General features: G+C 36.4%; 1 protein-coding gene across 16 annotated transcripts in view; it reads left to right on the forward strand.

Moving 5' to 3' along the window:
• LOC127831776 (zinc finger protein 436-like) overlaps nucleotides 1–21119 on the forward strand; it is a 29449-nt gene extending 8330 nt beyond the window's left edge. For 3 of the 16 annotated variants that reach the window (XM_052356828.1, XM_052356827.1, XM_052356830.1), the window contains 11 exons: nucleotides 3307–3381; nucleotides 3880–4150; nucleotides 5612–5661; nucleotides 7850–8026; nucleotides 10394–10450; nucleotides 11923–12043; nucleotides 13380–13576; nucleotides 14558–14681; nucleotides 15360–15559; nucleotides 16087–16213; nucleotides 19945–21119. In XM_052356828.1, the coding sequence (XP_052212788.1) occupies nucleotides 5612–5661; nucleotides 7850–8026; nucleotides 10394–10450; nucleotides 11923–12043; nucleotides 13380–13576; nucleotides 14558–14681; nucleotides 15360–15559; nucleotides 16087–16213; nucleotides 19945–20829 (1938 nt within the window). In that variant the 5' untranslated portion in view covers nucleotides 3307–3381; nucleotides 3880–4150 and the 3' untranslated portion in view covers nucleotides 20830–21119. The other 13 variants (XM_052356834.1, XM_052356837.1, XM_052356836.1 and 10 more) reach the window with 8 other exon arrangements.
• The last annotated feature ends 3080 nt before the right edge of the window (nucleotides 21120–24199 follow it).

Below are 24199 nucleotides of genomic sequence, written 5' to 3' on the forward strand. Positions count from 1 at the left end.
TATACATCTAAATAAACATTAAACAACCAACCATCGAAAGATTTTTCAATTCATTGTCGTAAATATTCAACCGGTGCCCACCATTATTGTTGATAATCTCACTGTGTAACTTAGTGGGTGTGGTAAACATGATGAATTACACCGGAAGAAGGAGAAGAACATTTAAATAAAAAAATTCATTGTATGAACCTTCATTTGTAAGTTAAGTTAAGATGGTTAAACTTTCAAACTCAAGACCATGTTGTTTGTATTCGCCAAATATTCAATTGCAGAGGTGGCGAATTATGAATATGATTCATCCACAGCCGTATTCGATTTTTTTTGAATATTCAAATGTGTCGTTACAGCCCTAATATTGAGTGCATAGTTTGTGTGCACTAGATCTCCAATACTATACAATTGTTTTACGCTCCACTGGCTGAAAGCCAGCAGGGCTTATGTCATGGCCCTGTGTCCTGCATCCGTGCGTTAACTTTTCCTAAAAAAATCTCATAATCTACTGTTTCAATTTGGATGCAACTTCACATGAATGTTTCTGGAGTCAACCTGTTTTAAATTTGTTCAAATAATGCATCTGGGGTCAAAATTGACCCTGCCCCAGGCATAGCAAAATTGAAAATAGGCCAAAATAGGGCCTGTTTTGTGAAAACTTAAAAAAAAACTAGTCTATAAAACTTGAATTTAGGTCTGTTCCTTGAGGTGAAAAGAAAAAAGAAGTAAATCTGATTCCTCTAAAGACTTGGTTGCAGAACATCGTTGAACTTGCATGTTTACGTTTTTGTGCTACATATGCATTCATAGGAAAATCTTAACAAATTTTCTCCGAAACCACCGGACAAATTTCAGCAACATTTGGCAGGAAGAGTCCTTAGGTGACCATAAATCAAGTTTGTTAAATTGTGTTGGTATCTCAAATAAAATGGTGGCCAGGGGTGGGGCTTATTATCCTTTTATGTCAATAATATTATAGAAAACTTAGAAAAAAATTTATGCCCCCGGTAGGGTAGCATATAGCAGTTGAACTGTCCATCAGTGTGTCCGTCCGTCCGAAAAAAAACTTGAGCATTGGCCATAACTTTGTAAATATTGAAGATAGCAACTTTGTATTTGGCATGCATTTGTATCTCATGGAGCTGCACATTTGAATGTATTTGTATATTTTTGTTAAATAAATCGAAGCGGCGCAGTAGGCGGCATTTTGTTTCTGACAAACATATCGTGGAAAATGGTCAAGGTCATCCTTCAAGGTCTACTGTAAAAATACAAATCCAAGGAAAGTCATAAGCTTTAAAGGGAGATATTTATTCAATATTGAACATAGCAACTTAATACATTTGGCATGCATGTGTATCTCATGGAGCTGCACATTTTGAGTGGCGAATCTACAGTCACAGTAGTGGCTCTTAGTTATTTGCTACTAAAAATAGAGATTTGTTAGACACAACTATTTTCAAGGGAAGTAATTTATAAATTATAAATGTGATATTATATATTTCCTTACAAAGAATTGAAGTTCTTTTCACAGTAACTGTACACATTTATTATTTTGTTTATTTATAACTCAAACAATTGATTTGTCAAAGTTTTTTTTTAATGATATAAGTACCATTTCTTTCATGTACTAATTTGTTAATAGTTGTGTTCATTACATACCTGTGAACTTATGTCCATAGATACATGGTGAACTCTGGCTATGATCTCTTTGTTAAACCACAGGCCTTTGTTGTCAGTGATGTCTGACTTGGTCATATTTGACTGTGAGACTCCCCCAGGTTGGATTGGACAAAAATCAAGGGAAGTAATAAGCTTTAAAGATATTTCTATACCTGCCAAATGATAAATAGCAATTTTATTTCAAATCAGCGCAATAGGGGGCATTGTGTTTCTGACGAACAGGTCTCTTGTTCTTTAAAACAAATGGTCACATTGCATCAATATTTGGCAGGAATAGTCCTTAGGTGATTTTCTATCAAGTTTGTTCACTGCTTGCCCAACTTCATTGATACTAATTCTTAGCTCACCTTTAGACATTAATTTTTGTTAAATCAGTGTTTTCCAGGTGGGTTATTCAGGGCTTCTTGTTCTCATTAACCCACTAAAACTTAACAGCTGCTAATGATAAATAGCACATGTACATAAAAGTGCTAAGAAATGGGGTTTGCATGCGTCAACTCAACCCTGTACCAGGTAGATACTGTTAAAGTGCCATTGGCAGGGGTTCAGCTGTCGATCGCCATTGGCGCCAAATGTCGCTAAATTTTTAAATGTGGCTCCAATTTTTTAAAAGTGGCGAATTAAAAAAAATCGGTAAAATCCTATCCGAAAATGTACTGCGAGTCGAAAGCACGCGACTGAGCATTAGCCGCCAGCGTCTGTCAGTTGTAAATATTGATTTACGACGATGTAAGCGACCTACAGTGCAGAGTGCATTAGAAATCACCGAAGCGTGTAAGTGTTACAAACGGTGTTTTTACTGCTATTGTCAAGTTTTATGGGGGTTATTATCGGATTAACGGCTCCTTTATGATATTGAGCAATAAGTTAAGTAACACGGGGACAAACTGTCACGACGATCAATAATTATAATGATTATTAGGGCCGCTATTTCTTTGTTAAAATCAAAACCATGGGGCTGGCAAAAGCATTTAATTTCTCCACATCAACAAATAAAAACTTGTTTCAACAGGTATTTGTTTAATAGATTCATAATTGTAATGTTCTGGGAAGGATATAAATTGATTAAAATAACAACAATTTCTGAAATAAATATAAAACATTCACTCGATGTACTATATTTTGGATATGTTAAATTTGGACATTTAAAGATAGGGAGATTTATGTGTTGGTTTGATGTTGATAGTTTGTAAAAATATGTTTTATGTTATTTCAGGCAACTAGAATGGATGGTGGCAATTATCTGGGCCTTTCTGTCAGGAAAAAGGCGTGAACAACAGTCATTTAATTGAACCTGGAAATCATCCACCACTAACAGAAAACTTGTTAACAACAGAAGCTGATGTATATCATGTCCAAATGACCAAATATAACTGTTAAACACTTTGAAGTGAGATACTGTTTAATACATTGATGTTAACATTATTATATTATTTTGGTTATCTGTGTTGTTTATCAAGTTGAAAAAAATGTTTTTTATATACAAATAAAGCTTATTAAGACTTATGAAGGTATGACTTATGAAGGTACTTATTGTTTTTTATTATGAAATAACATACTTTTTAAAGTGATAATATAGTCAATGACATTAATGTAGTAAGGTTTCTTGAAATGATTATTCTTATTAATAAGGTGGAATAACCGACAGTATTCACGCCGCGAAAAAGTGGCGACAACTTTTTTTGGGCCAGTGGAACCCCTGCATTGGTAATTCACAAATTTGTTAATGTTTAACTATTATTCTGCATTAAAAAAAAATAGCCTTGGAAGACAATAGAAAGGCTGTGGAAAAAGAATGTTTTCTAGTTAACATTTATTTCATGAAATTGTAAATTCCTTTATTTTGTTATACAAACTTGTGATATATGTTTTTTTCCCTCTTTTTCTTCTGATAAAAATTGCTGAGTGTTGTGCTTTTTTAAAATGAATTTGATGGTGCGGATTCTGTCATTGTTTGCATTAACTCATTTGTACCTGCAAGAATTCTGTAGCAGAAGACATTGAAACAATAATATCAAACTGCAGTTTGTTTTTTTACCTGGAAAACATTGTGACAATGGGGGAAATTATACATAAGCAATTTCTCATATTGTCACAAGGTTTTCAGACATTTTCTGCAGCAAGACAATGTATAAATGCGTCTACAGGTATCAAAGAGTTAAGTTTGGCATTTTGCATTCATATATGTTTTCTTTTCTATTATAGGTGAGAAACATAAGGAAGATTTATTAACCCTTAATGACGTTTGAAAAGTTATATTTGTGTTTTGTGTGTTGATTGGATTGTGACTATTTTGTATGATTTGTGACAACTAATTTAACCAGCTCCATTGGAAGAGATTTTGGACTCTTTAAAGAGACATAGTGACTCTGTGCTGGGTATATTTTTTAACCCATTCTTGTGGAGTGGTCTTGGTGGCGAATATAAGTCTAGTTTGAGGGTGTCAACACTATTCCTGTGAATACAAGTAACAAAGGTAAGTTCATTTTAACCACTTTATCAAACAACATATTTTAGGCTTCATGTATTGAAAGCGTAAATGCATACTGATTCTAATGACTCGCAGTTCTTTAATAGATAAGAAAACATGATGTGGAAAGGGGAATGGCTTATTCTGATTTTTTTTCCTTTTCCCACACAATGTTTTCAAATCCATGTTCTTGAGAAATATAAAAGCATGGTTTCATTTTGTAGTGGGTTAACCATTTTTATGCCCTCCTTTGAAGAAGAGGGGGTGTATTGTTTTGCTCATGTCTGTCCGTATGCCCGTACGTCCGTCCACCAGATGGTTTCCAGATGATAACTCAAGAATGCTCCGATCATGAAACTTCATCGGTACATTGATCGTGACTCGCAGATGACCCCTATTGATTTTCAGGTCACTAGGTCAAGGTTACGGTGACCCGAAATAGTAAAATGGTTTGCAGATGATCACTCAAGAACACTTATGCCCGAGGATCATGAAACTTCACAGGTACATTGATCATGACTCTCAGATGACCCCTATTGATTTGTAGGTCACTAGGTCAAAGGTCACAATGACCCGAAATAGTTAAATGGTTTCCCGATGATAACTCAAGAACGCTTATGCCTAGGATCATGAAACTTCATAAGTACTTTGATCATGACTAGCAGATGACCCCTATTGATTTTCAGGTCACTAGGTCAAAGGTCAAGGTCACAGTGACCCGAAATAGTAAAATGGTTTATGGATGATAACTCAATAACGCTTATGCCTAGGATCTAAAACTATAAAGGTACATTTATCATGATTCACAGATGACCCCTATTTATTTTTAGGTCACTAGCTCAAAGGTCAAGGTCACGGTGACCCAAAATACTGAAATAGTTTCTAAATGATGACTCAAGAACACTTATGCCTAGGATCATGAAACTATATAGGTACATTGAGCATGATTTGCAGATGACCCCTATTGATTTTCAGGTCACTAGGTCGAAGGTCAAGATCACACTGACCCGAAATAGTAAAATAGTTTATGGATGATAACTCAAGAACGCTTATGCCTAGTATTACGAAACTTCATAGGTACATTGATCATGACTCGTAAATGACCCCTATTGATTTTCAGGTCATTAGGTCAAAAGTCAAGGTCGCGGTCTCAATGATATCTAGGTCAAGTTCAAATATGGGTCATGCTGGGTGAAAAACTAGGTTACAGGGTCACTTAGTGCATTTCAACGATTTAGCATGGTTTCTGCTCTCTCATTCAAACAGTTCTCATCAGATCTTCACCAAACTTGGTCAAAAGTTGCATCTAGAGAATATCTAGGTCAGTTTTTAATATGGGTCATGCCTGGTAAAAAACTAGGTCACAGGGTAACTTAGTTCATTTTAAACATTCAGCATGGTGTCTGCTCTCTATTTCAAGTAGTTTTTATCTGATCTTCACCAAACTTGGTTATATGTTTTATCTAGATGATCTCTAGGCCAAGTTTGAACATGGGCCATGACGGGCCAAAAACTAGGTAACAAAAACATTTACACAGTTATACTTTTATGTAGTGACAAAGTAACAGTTGGAGGCATCCGAGTTGTGTGGAAACATTTCTTGTTCAAATATTTATTTCATGTTTTCAATATGATGATGACCAACAATTTGATGCCATATCCTTCAATTTTGAATAAATAAAGTATATGTTCAGTCTACACTGGACACTTTGCCATTTATTATTTGACAACTGTTGAAGCTAGGTAGTTTCAATGAATTTTTCACCAGGCTTCATAAAAGCATTTGTGGAAACTTTTACCTTAAAGGGACCTTTTCACGGTTTGGTAAATTGACAAAATTGAAAAAAGTTGTTACAGATTTGCAAGTTTTCGTTTTACTTATCATATTTGTGAGGAAACAGTATTACGGAACATTTATCATGATCTAATATAGCCATTATATTCATCTTTTGACGATTTAAAAACCTAAAAATTATAAAACGTTGCAACACGAGACAAATGAATTATTTGGAGAGTTCTGTTGTTATCGTTTAAATTTGTGAAACTACAAAGATTGCTTATATAAGGCATAAAATACGCTTCTCATGTATGCTTTGGCAGAATGGCTCAGTAGGCTAATGAGCTTTTACTCCAGTATTCCGGGGTTCACTGGTTTGAGCCCTGCTGCGGGCTACTTTTTATGTCCCCCACTATAGTAGTGGGGGACATATTGTTTTTGCCCTGTCTGTTGGTCTGTTGGTTGGTTGGTCTGTTGGTTGGTTGGTTTGCGCCAACTTTAACATTTGCAATAACTTTTGCAATATTGAAGATAGCAACTTGATATTTGGCATGCATATGTATCTCATGGAGCTGCACATTTTGAGTGGTGAAAGGTCAAGGTCATCCTATAAGGTCAAAGGTCAAATATATGGGTCAAAATTGCTCATTTAATGTACACTTTTGCAGTATTTCAATATTCAAGATAGCAACTTGATATTTGACATGCATGTGTATCTCATGGAGCTGCACATTTTGAGTGGTGAAAGGTTAAGGTCAAGGTCATCCTTCAAGGTCAGATGTCAAATATATGTGGCCAAAATCGCTCATTTTATGAGTACTTTTGCAATATTGAAGATAGCAACTTGATATTTGGCATGCATGCGTATCTCATGGAGCTGCACATTTTGAGTGGTGAAAGGTCAAGGTCAAGGTCATCCTTCAAAGTCAGAGGTCAAATATATGTGGCCCAAATCGCTTATTTTATGAATACTTTTGCAATATTGAAGATAGCAACATGATATTTGGCATGCATGTGTATCTCATGGAGCTGCACATTTTGAGTGGTGAAAGGTCAAGGTCATCCTTCAAGGTCAAATATATGGGTCAAAATTGCTCATGTAATGTTACTTCAAATATATGGGTCAAAATTGCTCATGTAATGTTACTTCTGCAATATTGATGCCAGCAATTTTATATTTGAAATGCATGTGTATCTCATGGAGCTGCACATTTTGAGTGGTAAAGGGTCAAGGTCAAGGTCATCCTTCAAGTTCAAAGGTCATATAGGGGGACATTGTGTTTCACAAACACATCTTGTTTTTCCTTTTTTAAATTTTATTTTTGATTTTTTACTGGATCTTTTAAAATCCGATGTTTACATTTATCAATATAAAGCATTTAATGACAAACTTCAAAACATTTCAAAATCTGTGAAGAGGCTCCTTTAATACTGGTACTGTATTAATAGTACAGTTTGAGTTCGTTCTTTGGCAGTCTTTACAAAAATCAATGGCAAATTTACTGACAGTTTGGCACCTGACTTCGGTGCATATTTCTCATTTTGGGATTTTAATAACTTTTTACTTCAGTCTAACAATAATTTGTAAGACTTTTCCAAATTGAATCTTTTTTACAAAAAAAAATTGTGTAAAGCTGCTTGCAATAAATCACTAATGCTCCCTTGTCTAGCAATGGTTTGCAACCCAGAATTCATGGATATATGTGAATTGACACCATGATATAACTAATAGATAGTTGAAAACAATGTGAAACATTAACAAACCAAAGCCATATTTTGCAGTTTTCTGGAAGAAAGGAAGCATTTTTGAAAAAGGAGGAATTACTCTTTCTTATTTTCATCCTTTTCAAATATGTTTGCTAAATTGCTGAAGGAAAAATAAATTTTAATTACTTCCAAATTATTTATGAAATGTGCTTTTTTTGCAGTTTCCTTGATATGCCTCGGAAGAAGACCTGGAAAGTTTCACAAGCAAGGCAGGATGTTCTCCGGAGGCAGGCTCAAGTGGGCCATTCAGACTCTCAGTTGATAGCCGCTGATTCAGAGGGCGTATCTCATATATCAGATGGCGGGCTTGCCCACCCACACAAACCATCTGATGCTCAGTGCGTATCTTTGAAATCAGACGGCGGGCTTGCCCAGCCCCAGAAGCCGTCTGATGCTTTTGATGTTTTGAGCGTTTCTGAGATGTGTCTGAACTCTTTAATTGATTTGAAAATGAATTTGTCTGATCAATGCAACAAAGAAACCAAAGCAGATTTCATTACAGAAGAGGAAAATGAGAATTTTATCCCAGAGGTATCACATCCATCTATCAATACAGTCAAGCAAACAGGTGTTGAGTTTTTAACTGAATTAGATTTTTATGCCCCCCTTCGAAGAAGAGGGGGTATATTGCTTTGCTCATGTCGGTCGGTCGGTCTGTCAGTCCGTCCACCAGGTGGTTGTCAGACGATAACTCAAGAACACTAGGGCCTAGGATCATGAAACTTCATAGGTACATTGATCATGACTCGCAGATGACCCCTATTGATTTTGAGGTCACTAGGTCAAAGGTCAAGGTCACGGTGACCAGATATAGTAAAATGGTTTTTGAATGATAACACGCATATGCCTAGGATCATGAAACTTCATGGGTAGATTGATCATTACTTGCAGATGACCCATATTGATTTTGAGGTCACTAGGTCAAAGGTCAAGGTCACGGTGACCCGAAATAGTAAAATGGTTTCCGGATGATAACTCAAGAACGCATACGCCAAGGATCATGAAACTTCATGGGTAGATTGATCATGACTCGCAGATGACCCCTATTGAATTTGAGGTCACTTGGTCAAAGGTCAAGGTCACGGTGACCCGAAATAGTAAAATCGTTTTCGGATGATAACTCAAGAATGCATACGCCTAGGATCATGAAACTTCATAGGTAGATTGATCATGACTTGCAGATGACCCCTATTGATTTTGAGGTCACAAGGTCCAAGGTCAAGGTCACGGTGACTCAAAATAGTAAAATGATTTTCGGATGATAACTCAAGAACGCTTTTGCCTAGGAACATGAAACTTCATAGGTACCTTGATCGTGACCCGCAGATGACCCCTATTGATTTTCAGGTCACTAGGTCAAAGGTCAAGGTCACAGTGACAAAAATCTTATTCACACAACGGCTGCCACTACAACGGACAGCCCATATGGGGGGCATGCATGTTTTACAAACAGCCCTTGTTTCACTTTAAATCGATAAGCTAAGAGCACTGATACCTATGAAAAGAGCTCAGACAATTTTTGAGAATTATTTTTACTGAGCTCGTGACGTCATTTTTCATTGTCAAGACGAAAGTGCAGTTTCTTTGTGTACTACACCTATTTTTTGTTCGTTGGATATTTTTTTTCGCAATTTGTATCGATGTGGCAGGAGTTTTGGAACTGAATTTATATTTCTCAACTTGAAAAACAGCACTCGCTCGGTCGGTCGAGTATTGAACAAATTTTACTCGCCCGACCGTCAACTTCACTTGCTTATGCGAGCGGTCGAGTGGTTTCTTCAAGGCCTGCTTTATCAGACTATTTTATGCCCCTGGATAGAATGATCAGGGGTATATTGTTTTTTGCCTGTCTGTCTGTCATTCTGTCACTCTGTCATTCTGACCCAAAACTTTAACCTTGATTAAAGTTTTGTGATAACTTTTGCAATATTGAAGATAGCAACTTGATATTTGGCATCTCATGGAGCTGCACATTTTGAGTGGTGAAAGGTCAAGGTCATCCTTCAAGGTCAAAGGTTAAATATCTGGCTTCAAAGCGGCGCAAGACTAGGGGGGCATTGTGTTTCTGACAAACACATCTCTTGTTTCAAATTGAAAACCTGGTTTTGTGACAATTGTGTCCCTTGTTTTGTTTTGTAATATAACTAAAAGTTTCTGTTGTAACCATGTGCTAGTACATTGTCAACAAACTTCAAATACAATATATTGCCACAACTTCAGAAAACTTCCCATTTTTATCCCCATGACAGCAAGGTTAACTTAGTAACCAGATCCCAAAGGTGATAATACGAGGTCTTAAGGTCACATTGCTGTGCAATTTACATGGAACTTGCTCGGAACATTTGTTCTAATAATGTAAGGAAAAGGTGCAAAAATGGGTTAGGTTCGTTGAAAAAATTTGACTTCAAAGAGGCAAGAAAAATTTCCTTAAATGGCTGTAGTACAATGTGAAAATTTTTGAAGTTGCATGTTTTGCTTAATTATCATGACACATGCTTAGAACTTTTTCTTCTAATGGTATAGATTCCAATTTTTAAATGGTTTGTTAAAAAATGTTGCTTTATTTGCTAGGGCAGTTTCCTGTAAACTTTGCGTACACTCTTGAAGTTATATATTTTGCTCAATGTTGATGTTACTAGATCAGATATAATTCCTTATGCTCTTTCCCAATTTCATATTCATGAACAATAAATACTTTATTTCAGTCAGCATTCCAACAAAAGAAACAAAGTTGAGAGGGGAAAAAATAAGCAACAAAAAAAGTAAGTTTACAGGCATATTTATAGACTTCAAAAAGTCGAAAGGATTTACTAACATATACTGTTGAATATGCCTAATAAGTTTGGTACTCATTCATTTTTTAAGTATTATAAAATACACTACAGATACAACAGATTTAAGATTTAAGAATGTATAACATCAAGGAAGCTTGTGAAAATAGCAATCCCTTAAGTAGAAGTTAAAGATACATTGTAATCTGTGTTAATCCGTCGATCAATGGAATTGGTCACAGTAGCCGAGTCATGCAAATGGCTTCTTAAAGCAGATGATCACTTTTTAGATAGTTGGTCAGCTGATAGTATCATCATCATTTAAGAAAACAAAAAGCAAATGCAAATTGGCCATGCTCTGTGAAAAGGAGGTTAAATGCATGTGCATAAAGTTTCGTCCCAGATTAGCCTGTGAGTTCTGCACAGGCTTAATCAGAGACGACACTTTCCGCCGAAACAGAATTCTGGCAAAGCAGAGACTTTCTTTGAACGGAAAATCATTAAAGCGGAAAGTGTTTTCCCTGATTAGCTTGTGCTTATCTGGGACGACACTTTACACACATATGCGTATGAAGGTCTGCCTGCTGACAGACGATTCTGTTCATTTTGTATTAAAATACAGAAGGCCACTGTTAACCAGTCCACTTATGACCTGATCCTACTGGTAGTCACTAGTATACTCCATTTTTCACTTTGCGCATTAGTGCCCTGTTTTACAACACCAGTGTTTTATCAACTTCAATATTTTATTACAGGTGTTTAACAAAAGGTTAACAGGGGCAATCTGGTTTTAATGATGCATGTCAATGAAACATGTATCTGTAAAAAGGCAATAGTTTTTATTGTAATATCACACATTAAAAATGTCTATTACAAATCTATAAGATTGTCCATGCATGTTTGTAAATTGTGTTATTTTATGTATTTTATTGTACATGCCATGGATTAGACAATAAACTTTGAAACTCTATGCAATAAACCCATTTCCACAGAGGAACTATTTATACTCTTTGCATGTCTAAAGTAATATACATGTACATGTTTATTATACTTTCATGCACATGAAGATTATACATTATATGAAATGTCATATTTAGTTTAAAAATAATTATTTGAACACAAACGTCACACAAACATCATTTTTATTCAAATAAACTCAACCACAATTCTCTGTTTTAAATATTGTTGGACTGAAATACAAGATTGTTCCATCGTAGTAAATGTATATTTAATTGGGAATTATTTAAAAATTCAAAACGGCCTGATCAAATTTTGTTGTTGACATGACTATTAAATAATTTGTAGTGCTTTTTTGTTTGTTTTAATCCTTGTAAATGATAAAAAGCATGCAAAATTGATTCCGATGTACATTTCGAACAAGGTCAATTCATCCGTATGGAAAACATGGGTGTATTGATATTTTAATAAAGCCTCTCCAAATGTCACTTTTTGTTTTCTTGCAGTTGGTGTGTGGAGTGTAGCGTGCAGTTTGCTTCCAAATACTTGTTCCAAAAACATAATATGACCTCTCATAACATAAAGTCGGCGTACACTTGTGAATTCTGCAGCAAACAATTTATTAAGGTGAGAGGTGATTTTTAGCTCGGCTGTTTTCAGGGAAAATCCGAGGTATTGTCATAGCCAGCTCGTGGTGTCATGTCTTGTCCGTCGTTGTGTCTGCCGTCTGCGTCGTGCTAAAACCTTAACATTTTGTTAAGGTTTTGAACATTGGCCCTAAAATCAAAGTGCTTCAACCTACAACTTTGAAACTTCATATGTTTATTTGTAGCTGCACCTTGATGAGTTCTACATGCAACACCCATTTTTTGGGTCACTCGGTCAAAGGTCAAGGTCTCTGTGACTTCTAAAAAAAAAAAAAAAAATTGTCAAGTTTTCATTCATTCAAAATTGCACCCGCAGCCGAGCGTGGCACCCGTTATGCGGTGCTCTTGTTATTTCTTGTTTTTATGCACAGAATATAGAGAAAGTGGGTTTCTGGATATAGTTTTTGCCTTGGGTGCGCTCATGAGGCCTTTTTTTTTATCCTCTCTTCAATACTTGTGGTTTGTGTGAAAGATCTTTTAAAAAAAAGGCACAAAGACTTGTTCTACCCAGGCAGTGGTCTCAAGAGTATCTAAATGAGCCTTAGAATTCAATATAAAAAATGAATAAACAAAATGCCTCATTTCATGTTTATACCTAAAGTTAATCTTTTGATGGTCATGTTGGTATACAGAACATGTGACCTTTACATATGTGTAGACGCTATGGTTTTGGTGCTTGGACATGTATCACTTGTAATTGTAGCTTTTTTGTTCTGTATAATCTGTATTATTTTTTGGGAAAATGAAACTTGGTTAAACATTTGTTTAAATATTAAGCTTGAGTCCCAAGCTGGTTGTATTTCAATGTAAACACCAGGCCTACATGTGGGGCAGATTTACTAACCTGTCTTCAGTGAAACATTGTAAACACACAAAAAGTTACACTTTTTTGCCCAACAAATCACTTATTTGTTGCAATGGCTCCTGGTACAATGTCAGAAGGCACACGTATTACACCATCATCCCAAAATCTGCTCCAAGCAGTGTAGTTTTTGTGGGTCTCAGGAGAGCAAATCATGCCTTTGGTTCCCCCCCCCCCCCCCTCCTCATGGCTATGTATTTCAATTGACTAGGCCCATTTTTCAGAACTCCGCCTAGATACTTAAAACAAACTTATAGGAAAATGACTGACGCAAATTCAGAAGTTCTTGTTATAAGAAATCCATGAATATACACAGCCACAGAATTGTCATATATGATTGACATACATGTTGTACAGATATCTCATGTCCTTCAGAAACACCACTTGCTGGAACGCAATCCAAATACTATAAACAGACGAGTACCTTACAGTGTGTACTAATCTCATATTTTAGAAGAGCCACTGGCATGAACACGTCAGTGCTGTACACTGTAACGACAGGAACTTCCTGTGCCCGCTATGTGAACACACCTACAAAACAGCTCGTGCACTGAAGCGGCATCAGAAAGAATCCCATAGGTTCATGACGACGGAATTACAGGATGACAATGAACAGAATACTGACACGCCTTCCGTGTTGACAAATAAAAGGTTACGTCAACTGGAGTCTTGTGGGCAGATGCAGTGGGGTTTTTTCACCGTTTTGGGAATGGGGCCTGGTCCCAATGGATTGGGAAATATGACACCCTTTTGACTAAAATTGGGCAAATAATTTTGTTGATTGTATGCTTACAAATATTTTAAAATTGATAACAACATGGATTTCAATATAATAGTTTCTAAGGTTCAACTTGTAGAGCTGGATTTGGAGATGAATGACATGTTTAGACTTATTTAAAATAAAATGAAAATCTTCAATTGGTATTTATTAGGTCCGATTTGGGAAAATTATTCACATATTTTCATTGGGAATTGGTCCTTTTACCAGACCAAAATTTGAACGAAAAAACAACAACATTGCAAATGTTTGAGTATTTCCTTCAAAATAATAGTTTATGTTATGTTAAAATGCATAGTTACTTTATAGTTTAAACATATTAAGTTAAACTAGTTTGCATCAAAAGACTAAAGCTTATTGAAAAGCTATTATGTTTCCTGGGTATGACCAGTACTTGGTGTCTATGGGGGAAATCTAAAGAATGCTTCCACGGTGGGGATCAAAGCTTTGACCTCCCAGTTGCTAGATGGACACAATATCCACTATGCCACAGAGCCATCAAGTAAAGTGTTATAGCCCATCAACTAGTTTTGCATTTCTACCCTTCTACGATGCCTATTGGAACCAACATAATTATATAGAATAAAAGTTTTGTTGATATTTAAATCTTCAATCAAGCCTTTTTCTGAGAAAACTAGTCTTAATACATGTGCGTAAAGTGTCACCCTTGGGAAGTTGGCACAGGCTTTACAGGGACGATACTTCGAAAATTCATTTGAGATGGAAAGAGCCATCACTGAGAAGCCTCTTCCGACTGCACAGGCTAATATGGGATGACATTTTACGTACATGAATGAAGCCTGTTTTCCCTGAAGAAGACTAATTGTCATTACTCTGTCATGTTGTGATTTCAGCCTTACCTGCTCCGAATGCCAACAAGAGTTCCCATCTCATGCAAAGCTGTTACAGCACAATATGAAACAACACATTAAATCCTTCAAGCACATGTGTGATTCATGTGGGAAAAGATTCCTACGTGTAATACCCCTTCAATGATTTATGTTTTACTCTCTTCTTTTTAACTGCTGTATTATTGAAACACCTGGATCAATTGTCAATTAACTTAGTAAACATGATCAGCATGATGACACAATAACACTTGCAAGTCTTAGACATGAATTATAATTGTGATGTGCACTTTATGATGTCATTTAAGTATCTGGTATTTCAAAATTTTGAAAATTGAAGTTTATTTCACATTGTGACATTTTCTCTGGTCTTTTTTGTTTGTATGCCCCTGAAGGAGGGCATATAGTGATCAGACTGTCCGTCTGTCTGTCTGTCTTTCCATCACACTTTGCGTTTAGGTTTCGAAAAATGCTCATAACTTCTATGTCCCTTGAGATAGCAACTTGATATTTGGCATGCATGTGTATCTCATGGAGCGGCACATTTTGAGTGGGAAAGGTCAAGGTCAAAGGTAAAAAACAAGTCCAAGGGAAGTAATAAGCTTCAAAGGGAGATAATTATCTGTACCTGCCAAATGATCAAATAACAATTAATAAATCAAAGCGGCGCAGTAGGGGGCATTGTGTTTCTGACAAACACATATCTTGTTAACCATAAATCCACAGGGTTTTGTATCACAGCTTCTACGGATATTTGATTAACTGGTCTCCATTCTCCACTTAATTTTTATTCTCTTATTGCCATCAGAAGAGCCACTTGCTTGAGCATGTTCGCACGGTACACTGTGAGACGAGGGACTTTCATTGCACGCTGTGTGATATCAAATACAAGTCTGCGCGAGGACTGAAGAGGCATGAGAAGGAGTCCCATAGAGTTGTGTGCACCGAAATAAAGGATGAGAATAATGAGACGCGTGTTTCCATGACTGTGGTGAAGATTAAGAAAGGGTAAGAGAACTGTTGTTATACAAGCTGTGTTCTGGGACAACTGGGTGTCATGCATCTGTGTAAATTGTTTTCCCAGACAAGTATGTGTAGTTCACACAGACTAATCCTGGACGACACTTTACGCTTAAATGGAATTTTTCGTTCATAGAAGTCTCCTCTAAATGATGATCCAGTTTAGGCGGAAAGTGTTGTCCTAGATTTGCCTTTACAAATGCATTACACCCAGTTTTTCAGAGAACAAGGCTCATTGATATACATTACTCAGTTTCAGGACATATTAATGTGAGGTAAAATCATGGAAAGATGGGTAGATTTGAACATGTTTTTTTACAATTAAGTTAAAATTCCTAAAAAAAATGAGTACTTTCATATTCTTAAATTAGCCTATGCACTGATATTGCATGCCTTATCTTTTACAAGTACATATGGTCCCCAACATAAAATGTGTTAGCGAGACCAAACATCCACAATACTAGTTGTTCAGCTGATATGAGGTAAAGGTTGAGCACTCTATAACCCTCTATTAGGAGCCTGACCTGCTCTGAGTGCCTGAAGGATTTTCCATCTCGAGCTGAGCTGTTGCAGCACAATGCCGAACAACACAGTGAATCCTACAAGCATCTGTGTGACACATGCGGGAAAAGATTCCTACGGGTAAAGTCCCTTTAATGAGTATTGTTTATTTGTTTAAAGTCACACGTAAATTAAATTTTTTGATATTTTTGATAGATTTTTGGCTCGACTATTATATATGAAATATATATAGTGGAGCTTTCCTACTCATCCCAGCGTCGGCGTTAGCGTTAGTGTTAGCCTTAAAGTGCAAAAGTTAAAGTTTGCGTACCACCCCAAATATTTCCCTTGACATATTGCTTTCAGATTTGGCATACTTCTTTACCAACATGACCCCAACCTATTAACAAGAACAGACAACTGTATCAAGCATTTTGTAATAATTATGGCCCTTTTTCCACTTAGAATATGCATATTATTGATAACTCTATGTAAAAGTTTGCGTACCACCCCAAATATTTCCTATGTCCCTTGACATATTGCTTTAATATTTTGCATACTTCTTTACCTACATGACCCCCATTCTATAAACAAGAGCAGACAACTGTATCAAGCATTTTGTAAGAATTATGGCCCTTTTCCCACTAAGAATATGCATATTATTGATAACTCTATGTTAAAGTTTGCGTACCACCTCAAATATTTTCAATGTCCCTTGACATATTGCTTTCATATCTTGCAAACTTCTTTACCAACATGACCCCAATCTATCAACAAGAGCAGACAGCTGTATCAAGCATTTTGTAAGAATATGGCCCTTTTTTGTCTTTGTAACTTTGAATATTTTGTTAAATTATGTGTTTAGATACAGTTTACTTCTAAGTATCAAGGCTATTGCTTTCAAACTTCAAATACTTTCATACTATCATGATGTTACTGTACCTGGCAAGTTGAATTTGACCTTGACCTTTGAATGACCTTGACTCTCAAGGTCAAATTACTAGTAATAAATTTTGCTTAAATTGCCATAACTTTTTTATTTAAGACCAGATTTGATTCATACTTTGACAAAACAACATTTACCTGACATACCACAATGGACTCCACCCATACCATCCCCCACCCCAGAATCCCCCCCACCCCCCCCCCCAACTCCCCACCCCCCAAAAAATTTGTTTTTCTTTTTTTGAAAGATCATCATATTTTAAATTAACACACACCCACATTATACCCCCCCTCTCCATGATGGCTTACGTTATACTGTCAAGCACTTGATAGTCAAGCGCGCTGTCCTCTGACAGCTCTTGTTTCTTTACTAGTTACTTTAATTTACTATACTATTATTATACCCCCACAAACGAAGTTTAGGGGGGTATATTGGAGTGAACTTGTCGGTCGGTCGGTCTGTCTGTCTGTCCTTATTAAGTGTCCGCTCTATTATTCAAGTAGTTTTTATCCAATCTTCACCAAAATTGGTCAGAAGTTATATCTACATCATGTCTAGGCCAAGTTCGAACATGGGCCTTGCCGGGTCGAAAACTAGGTTACAGGGTCACTTAGTGCGTTTTAAACATTCAGCATGTTGTCCTCTCTCTTATTCAAGTAGTTTTCATCCAATCTTCACCAAACTTGGTCAGAAGTTTTATCTAGATGATCTGAAGGCCAAGTTCAAACATGGGCCATCTTAGATCAAAAACTAGGTCACAGGGTCACTTAGTACGTTTTACACATTGAGCATGGTGTCTGCTCTCTATTTCAAGTAAATTAAATCCAATCTTCACCACACTTGGTCAGAAGTTGTAACTAGATGATGTGTAGGTCAGGTTCGAACATGGGCCATGCCGGGTCAAAAACTAGGTCACGGGGTCACTAAGTGTGTTTTAAACCTAGCCATGTTGTCCGCTCTCTAATTCAAGTAGTTTTTATCCAATCTTCACCAAAATTGGTCAGAAGTTATATCTTGATTATGTCTAGGGCAAGTTTAAATATGGGTCATGCTGGGTCAAAAACAAGGTCACGGGGTCACTTAGTGCGTTTTAAACATCACAATGTTGTCCGCTCTCTAATTCAAGTAGTTTTCATCCAATCTTCACCAAACTTGGTCAGAAGTGGTATCTTGATGATGTCTAAGGCAAGTTTGAATATGGGTCATGCCAGGTCAAAAACTAGGTCACGGGGTATCTTAGTGCGTTTTAAACCTCACCATGTTGTCCGCTCTCTAATTCAAGTAGTTTTCATCCAATCCTCACCAAACTTGGTTACAAGTTTTATCTAAATGATCTCTAGGACAAGTTTGAACATGGGCCATTCGGGGCCTAAAACTAGGTCACGGGGTCACTGAGTGCGTTTTTTAACATTCAGCATGGTGTCTGCTCTCTAATTCAAGTAGTTTACATCCGATCTTCACCAAACTTGGTAAGAAGTTTTATGGACATTAAGGCCAAGTTAGAACATGGGCCTTTCTGGGTCAAAAACTAGGTCAAGGGGTCACTTAGTGCGTTTTGAAAAATTGAGCATGTTGTCCGCTGTTTTTTGTGAAGACAACATGCAAAATATTCTGTGTCAATGTGGCATGTGGTGGTATTCGTCACGTCTGTGAAAAAGCTCTAGTTGTTTTTATTGTTGTGTTTAAAGTAACATGTTATCTTCTTTGGACTTAAAATTATTTCTTATTGTTTAATTGGTTTGTATACAGTGGTTATGGAATTTCAATGTTATTGAAGTTTGTGTAAATTGTATACTTGGGTGATTTCATTTTGCATCTTTAATAAAACATGTATCCATGTGCTTTTTACCTCACCTCAATGAAATTTTTACGGATTTTTAAATGGTTCTATAAGGGCAATGGTAGATTTTAGTTATATATGGTTTTTGAAACCTTATGAAGACTTCATGTTTAGATCAGATTTGTTTGTTGGGGTCTCAGGTGAGGGTTTAAAGCTTCTGGCCCTCTAGGAAAGTCTTGATTAATTTGTATACCCCCACTAAAGGAAGTTTAGGGGTGTATATAGGAGTGAGCTTGTCTGTCGGTGGGTCTGTCTGTCGGTTGGTCCGTGTCCGCTCTCTAATTCAAGTAGTTTTCATCAGATCTTCACCAAACTTGGTCAGAAGTTGTATCTACATGATGTACAGGCCAAATTCGAACATGGGCCTTGCCGTGTCAAAAACTAGGTCACGGGGTCATTTTCAACATTCAGCATGTTTTCCTCCCTCTCATTCAAGTAGTTTTCATCAGAGTTTCACCAAACTTGGTCAGAGGTTGTATCAAGATGATGTCTAGGCCAAGTTCGAACATGGGTCATTGCAGGTCAAAAACTAGGTCACATGGACACTTAGTGTGTTTTAAACATTGAGCATGGTGTCTGCTCTCTAATTCAAGTAATTTTCATCCGATCTTCACCAAACATGGTCAGAAGTTGTATCTAGATGATGTCTAGGTCAAGTTCGAACATGGGCCATGCAGGGTCAAAAACCAGGTAACGGGTCACTTAGTGCATTTTAAACATTGAGCATGGTGTCGGCTGTTTTTTGTGAAGACAACGTGCAAAATATTCTGTGTCAATGGGACATGGGGTATTCCTTAGGTCTGTGACAAAGCTCTAGTTATTTTTAATTTACGCTGTACATGACTATTCCAATTTTTAAAGACAACTTTGCCTTGCCCCAAATACCTTCCAATTAAATTTATCCATTTCCTCTCCTTCCATAGCTTATTTCTTACTTACACTATAATTCTAACATGAATGGGCAGTGTAGTTTAAATTGAAATGTATTATGTACATGGAAGTTTATAATTATAAATTGCACAATCAGCACTAGTATAATTCTGATAACTGTAATTATATTAATGTTCTTTGATATGTTTTGCACAGAGGACGCATCTAAAGGACCATGTTGCAAGTGTGCACATCTATGGAGCTGAAATACATTGTCAGTTGTGTGGAAAATCTTACAAAGCCATGTCTTCCTTAAGGCGGCATTTAAGAGATTCCCATGGCGGTAGAAAGAATGAATTGTCAATGTTCGATTTGTTACGAAATTCCGGTGTCATGGGAACCTGGCATTTACGAAAGAAAACGTCAAGTATGTATGCAAGTGTAGAAGTTGATTCTTCAGACGATGACGAGGATAGTGAAAGTTACAAAGGAAGTGATGAAGAAGATATTGATGAAGATGTCAGTTTACCTGAAGAAGAAGATGAAAGTGACCAAGAGAGAGATGAAGAAGATTTCGAGGATGATTCTAAAACAGATTCTGAAAGTGATGAAGAAGATATGAATGATTCCGATGATAGTCTTTCCAAAGAAGAGGTTCAAAGTGATGAGGAAAGTGAACTAGATACTGAGGACAGGGAAGTCTTTATAAAGGGGAAGAGATATGATGACAAGAATCGTTTTTCAGTTGATACGCAGGATGACAAAATACAAGTTACTGAAGAAAATGGTAAAAGTGATGAAGATAGTGCTATTGTAACTACAATCCAAGATGATGTCAAAACTAATGATAAAGACACCTTAAGTGATGCAGGTATTAGACTAGTTGATAATCATAAAAATGAAAATGAGGTTTCTAAACATTCAATAATAGGTGAAACGATTGAACAAGCAAATACAAAAATGAGTCTATCGGTCGATGATTCAAATTCTTCACAACAGGATGCTTCATTAAGCAAGGAAAGTGGTGATGATACAAATGAAGAAGATAATGAATCAAGTTTTACTTCATATACGTGCAGATGGGAACCTTTACAATTATAGAAATAACTTGATTTCAGGAAGGGAAACGTTCATGTAAACTGGATTATTTTTTAGCTCACCTGTCAGGAAGTGACATGGTGAACTTATGTGACCATGTGATGTCCAGCGTCCGTTGTGTGTGCGTGTGTGCGTGTGTCTGTCAACAATTTGTTTGTGTAGACAGTAGAGGTCACAGTTTTCATCCAATCTTTATGAAATTTAGTCAGAATGTTTATCTTGATGAAATCTGGGTTGGAATTGTATTTGGGTCATCTGGGGTCAAAAACTACGTCACTAGGTCAAAAACTAGGTCACATAATAGGTCAAATGATAGAAAAACCTTGTGTAGACAAAAGAGGTCGCAGTTTTCATCCAATCTTTATGAAATTTTGTCAGAATGTTTATCTTGATGAAATCTGGGTTGGGATTGAATTTGGGTCATCTGGGGTCAAAAACTAGGTCACTAGGTCAAATAATTGAAAAATCATCAACAATTTAATTGTGTAGACAGTAGAGGTCACAGTTTTCATCCAATCTTTATGAAATTTGGTCAGAATGTTTATCTTGATGAAATCTGGGTTGGGAATGTATTTGGGTCATCTGGGGTCAAAAACTAGGTCACTTGGTCAAAAACTAGGTCACATAATAGGTCAAATAATAAGAAAAACCTTGTGTAGACAATAGAGGTCGCAGTTTTCATCCAATGTTTATGAAATTAGGTCAGAATGTTCATCTTGATGAAATCTAGGTTGGGATTGTATTTGGGTCATCTGGGGTCAAAAACTAGGTCACTAGGTCAAAATTTAGGTCAAATAATAGAAAAACCTTGTGTAGACAATAGAGGTCGCAGTTTTTATCCAATCTTTATGAAATTTGGTCAGAATGTTTATCTTGATGAAATCTGGGTTGGGATTGTATTTGGGTCATCTGAGGTCAAAAACTAGGTCACTAGGTCAAATAATAGAAAAACCATCAACAATTTGTTTGTGTAGACACTAGAGGTCACAGTTTTCATCCAATCTTTATGAAATTTGGTCAGAATGTTTATCTTCATAAAATCTGGGTTGGAATTGTATTTGGGTCACCTGGGGTCAAAAACTGGGTCAGTAGGTCAAATATTAGAAAAAACCTTGTGTAGACAATAGTGGTCACAGTTTTCATCCAATTTTTATGAAATTTGGTCAGAATGTTTATGTTGATGAAAACTTGGTTGGGATTGTATTTGGTTAGTCAGGTGAGCGATTCAGGGCCATCATGGCCCTCTTGTTTAATTATGCGCCAAAATACTGTTTATTTACCAAATAAGAAAATTTAGTGTAGTATAGTAATGGACATGTTTTTTTAGTTTTAAAGGATGAACAATAGGGCTTTAATCCATTTTATTTTTATGCAGTGTAATGTATGTATTTCCAAGTCTTGCGTAATCAGGTGTTCACATTTCAGAAATTAAAGATTAGTGGATGGTTGAAAGAATATATCTTCTGGTTCATTTGTGGAGCATCATTATTTGTACATAGAATAGGCATGTATTCAGGTCACCTTAACAATTGTTTTCAGCATATATCTGGCGTTTTGTACTATGCCGTTCGGGTCATCAAATGTTGGCTTGTTACCATTTTTAGATGGGTTGAAAAATAATTCAAATCTTTTAAAAACTAATTCAACAATGTTGATGATTTATTTTTCACCTACCCAAACTGATTTATGGGTATCAATGTTGGCAACCCATATGGGCTGCATCTGGGTCCTATCTTTGTCTCATATTGGCTGCAATTGGGTCCTGTATGGGTCCATTATAGACAACCATACTCATTTTATATTGATCTCGATAATTACTTAAGGTTTCCAATGTTATTAAAGTACTTTTTAATTAAAGGATTAATCTAAGTATAGTGATAGAACTTATGTGTATTATAAGATTTTGCATCGAACAATACGTTATATATGTTGCTTTAATATAATTATATGTACATGTACTGCTAGCTTATTTGGATTTGCTGTAAAAAAATCTTTTTAGAAAGTGACCGTTTATAAATGTGTGTGATTGGACGTGTTTATTCTTCAAATACATCATTTTTAAACAAAGTGAACAATTTTTCGTGTAGCCCTATGGACTTTCAGCGAGGCCCGTCTATGCATGAACAGCTAAGGCTGCTGAAGATGGTGGAAAAGTAAATCATTATATTTCAATTATTTACGAGCTTTCACACTTTTCCTTAATGTTTTGCCATAATTTATGTGTTTTAGTAACATGAAAGGTATTTTTGTGATTTTATGAAAGTTGCATCATCCTTTTTTATTAGTGTTCGTTTCCCACAGAAATGAACAATATATACAGCATTGTCAATTGAATGCGCTAGTCTATTGATGTGGTGAATTGAATCATGTCAATGCTCTGCAAAGGTCCGTTTATCTTACCCTCACGCTGCCATAGAGGTTAAATATTACCGTTTCGCTGCCAGGCTGCATGGCAGCTGGTCTGATAAGTTGCTGCCTGACTTCTAGGTTGTTTTACTTCTGAATTCCGGCTGAAAGACTGCTAGGCTTCTGGACTGCTAACATCTTGCTATAAGACTGATGGACTTTATTGATTGATTGTTGAGATAATGCTTCCAGACTGCTTTGTTACTGTACTCCTGTTTTCACGCTGCTAAGCTGCCAGACTCCTTGGTTGATAATTTGACCCTCATGCAAGACTGCTCAACTTCTAAACTACTGAACTGCTACTTTCAAGCTGCTTGGCAGCTAAACTGCTGACTTTACGCTGCTTGACTTCTAGGCATTAGGTTACTGATTTCACTCTGCTGGACTGCTTACGTCAAGCTGCAAAACTGTTAGGATGCTGGTCTTATTACTTTCCGCTGGCAAAATTATTTACAACTAAACTGTTGGGCTGCTGATTTTTGACAGCTGAGTTTACGCAGCCGGACTGCTAGAATGCTAATTTCAAGCTTCCCAGACTACTTATTTTCTGGACTTCTGACATCATGATCCTTCGATTACAACATTGTGCCATCTTGTCATAGAGAAAATAGGCACAAATATCATGCGGACAGAAAATATTTCTGGAAAACAGCATCAAGAAACAAAGCTAGCATTGTTGTCCGATGAAAAAGAGGAATTCAAGATAGAAAGAGATATCCGAAAACATTTTTAAAGCGGGATTATACGATTTTGTCAAAGAAGATCATGTGTCGAAAAATGCGAAATAAGCCAGATATTTAATTCTGAAATCAAAAAAGACTGTACAGTCGAATTCGCCAGCATGTATTTCATGTATGTACGATGTGAATCTTAATTTAGTTTAACGGCTCATTTTAAATTTCTGCAACGATATCTATTCATACGACACGCGAACACTAACTAAAAAGACGAATGCTTTGGTTAATGT

The sequence above is a fragment of the Dreissena polymorpha genome, chromosome 5, assembly GCF_020536995.1.
Source record: "Dreissena polymorpha isolate Duluth1 chromosome 5, UMN_Dpol_1.0, whole genome shotgun sequence".
NCBI classification, from domain to species: Eukaryota; Metazoa; Mollusca; class Bivalvia; order Myida; family Dreissenidae; genus Dreissena; species Dreissena polymorpha.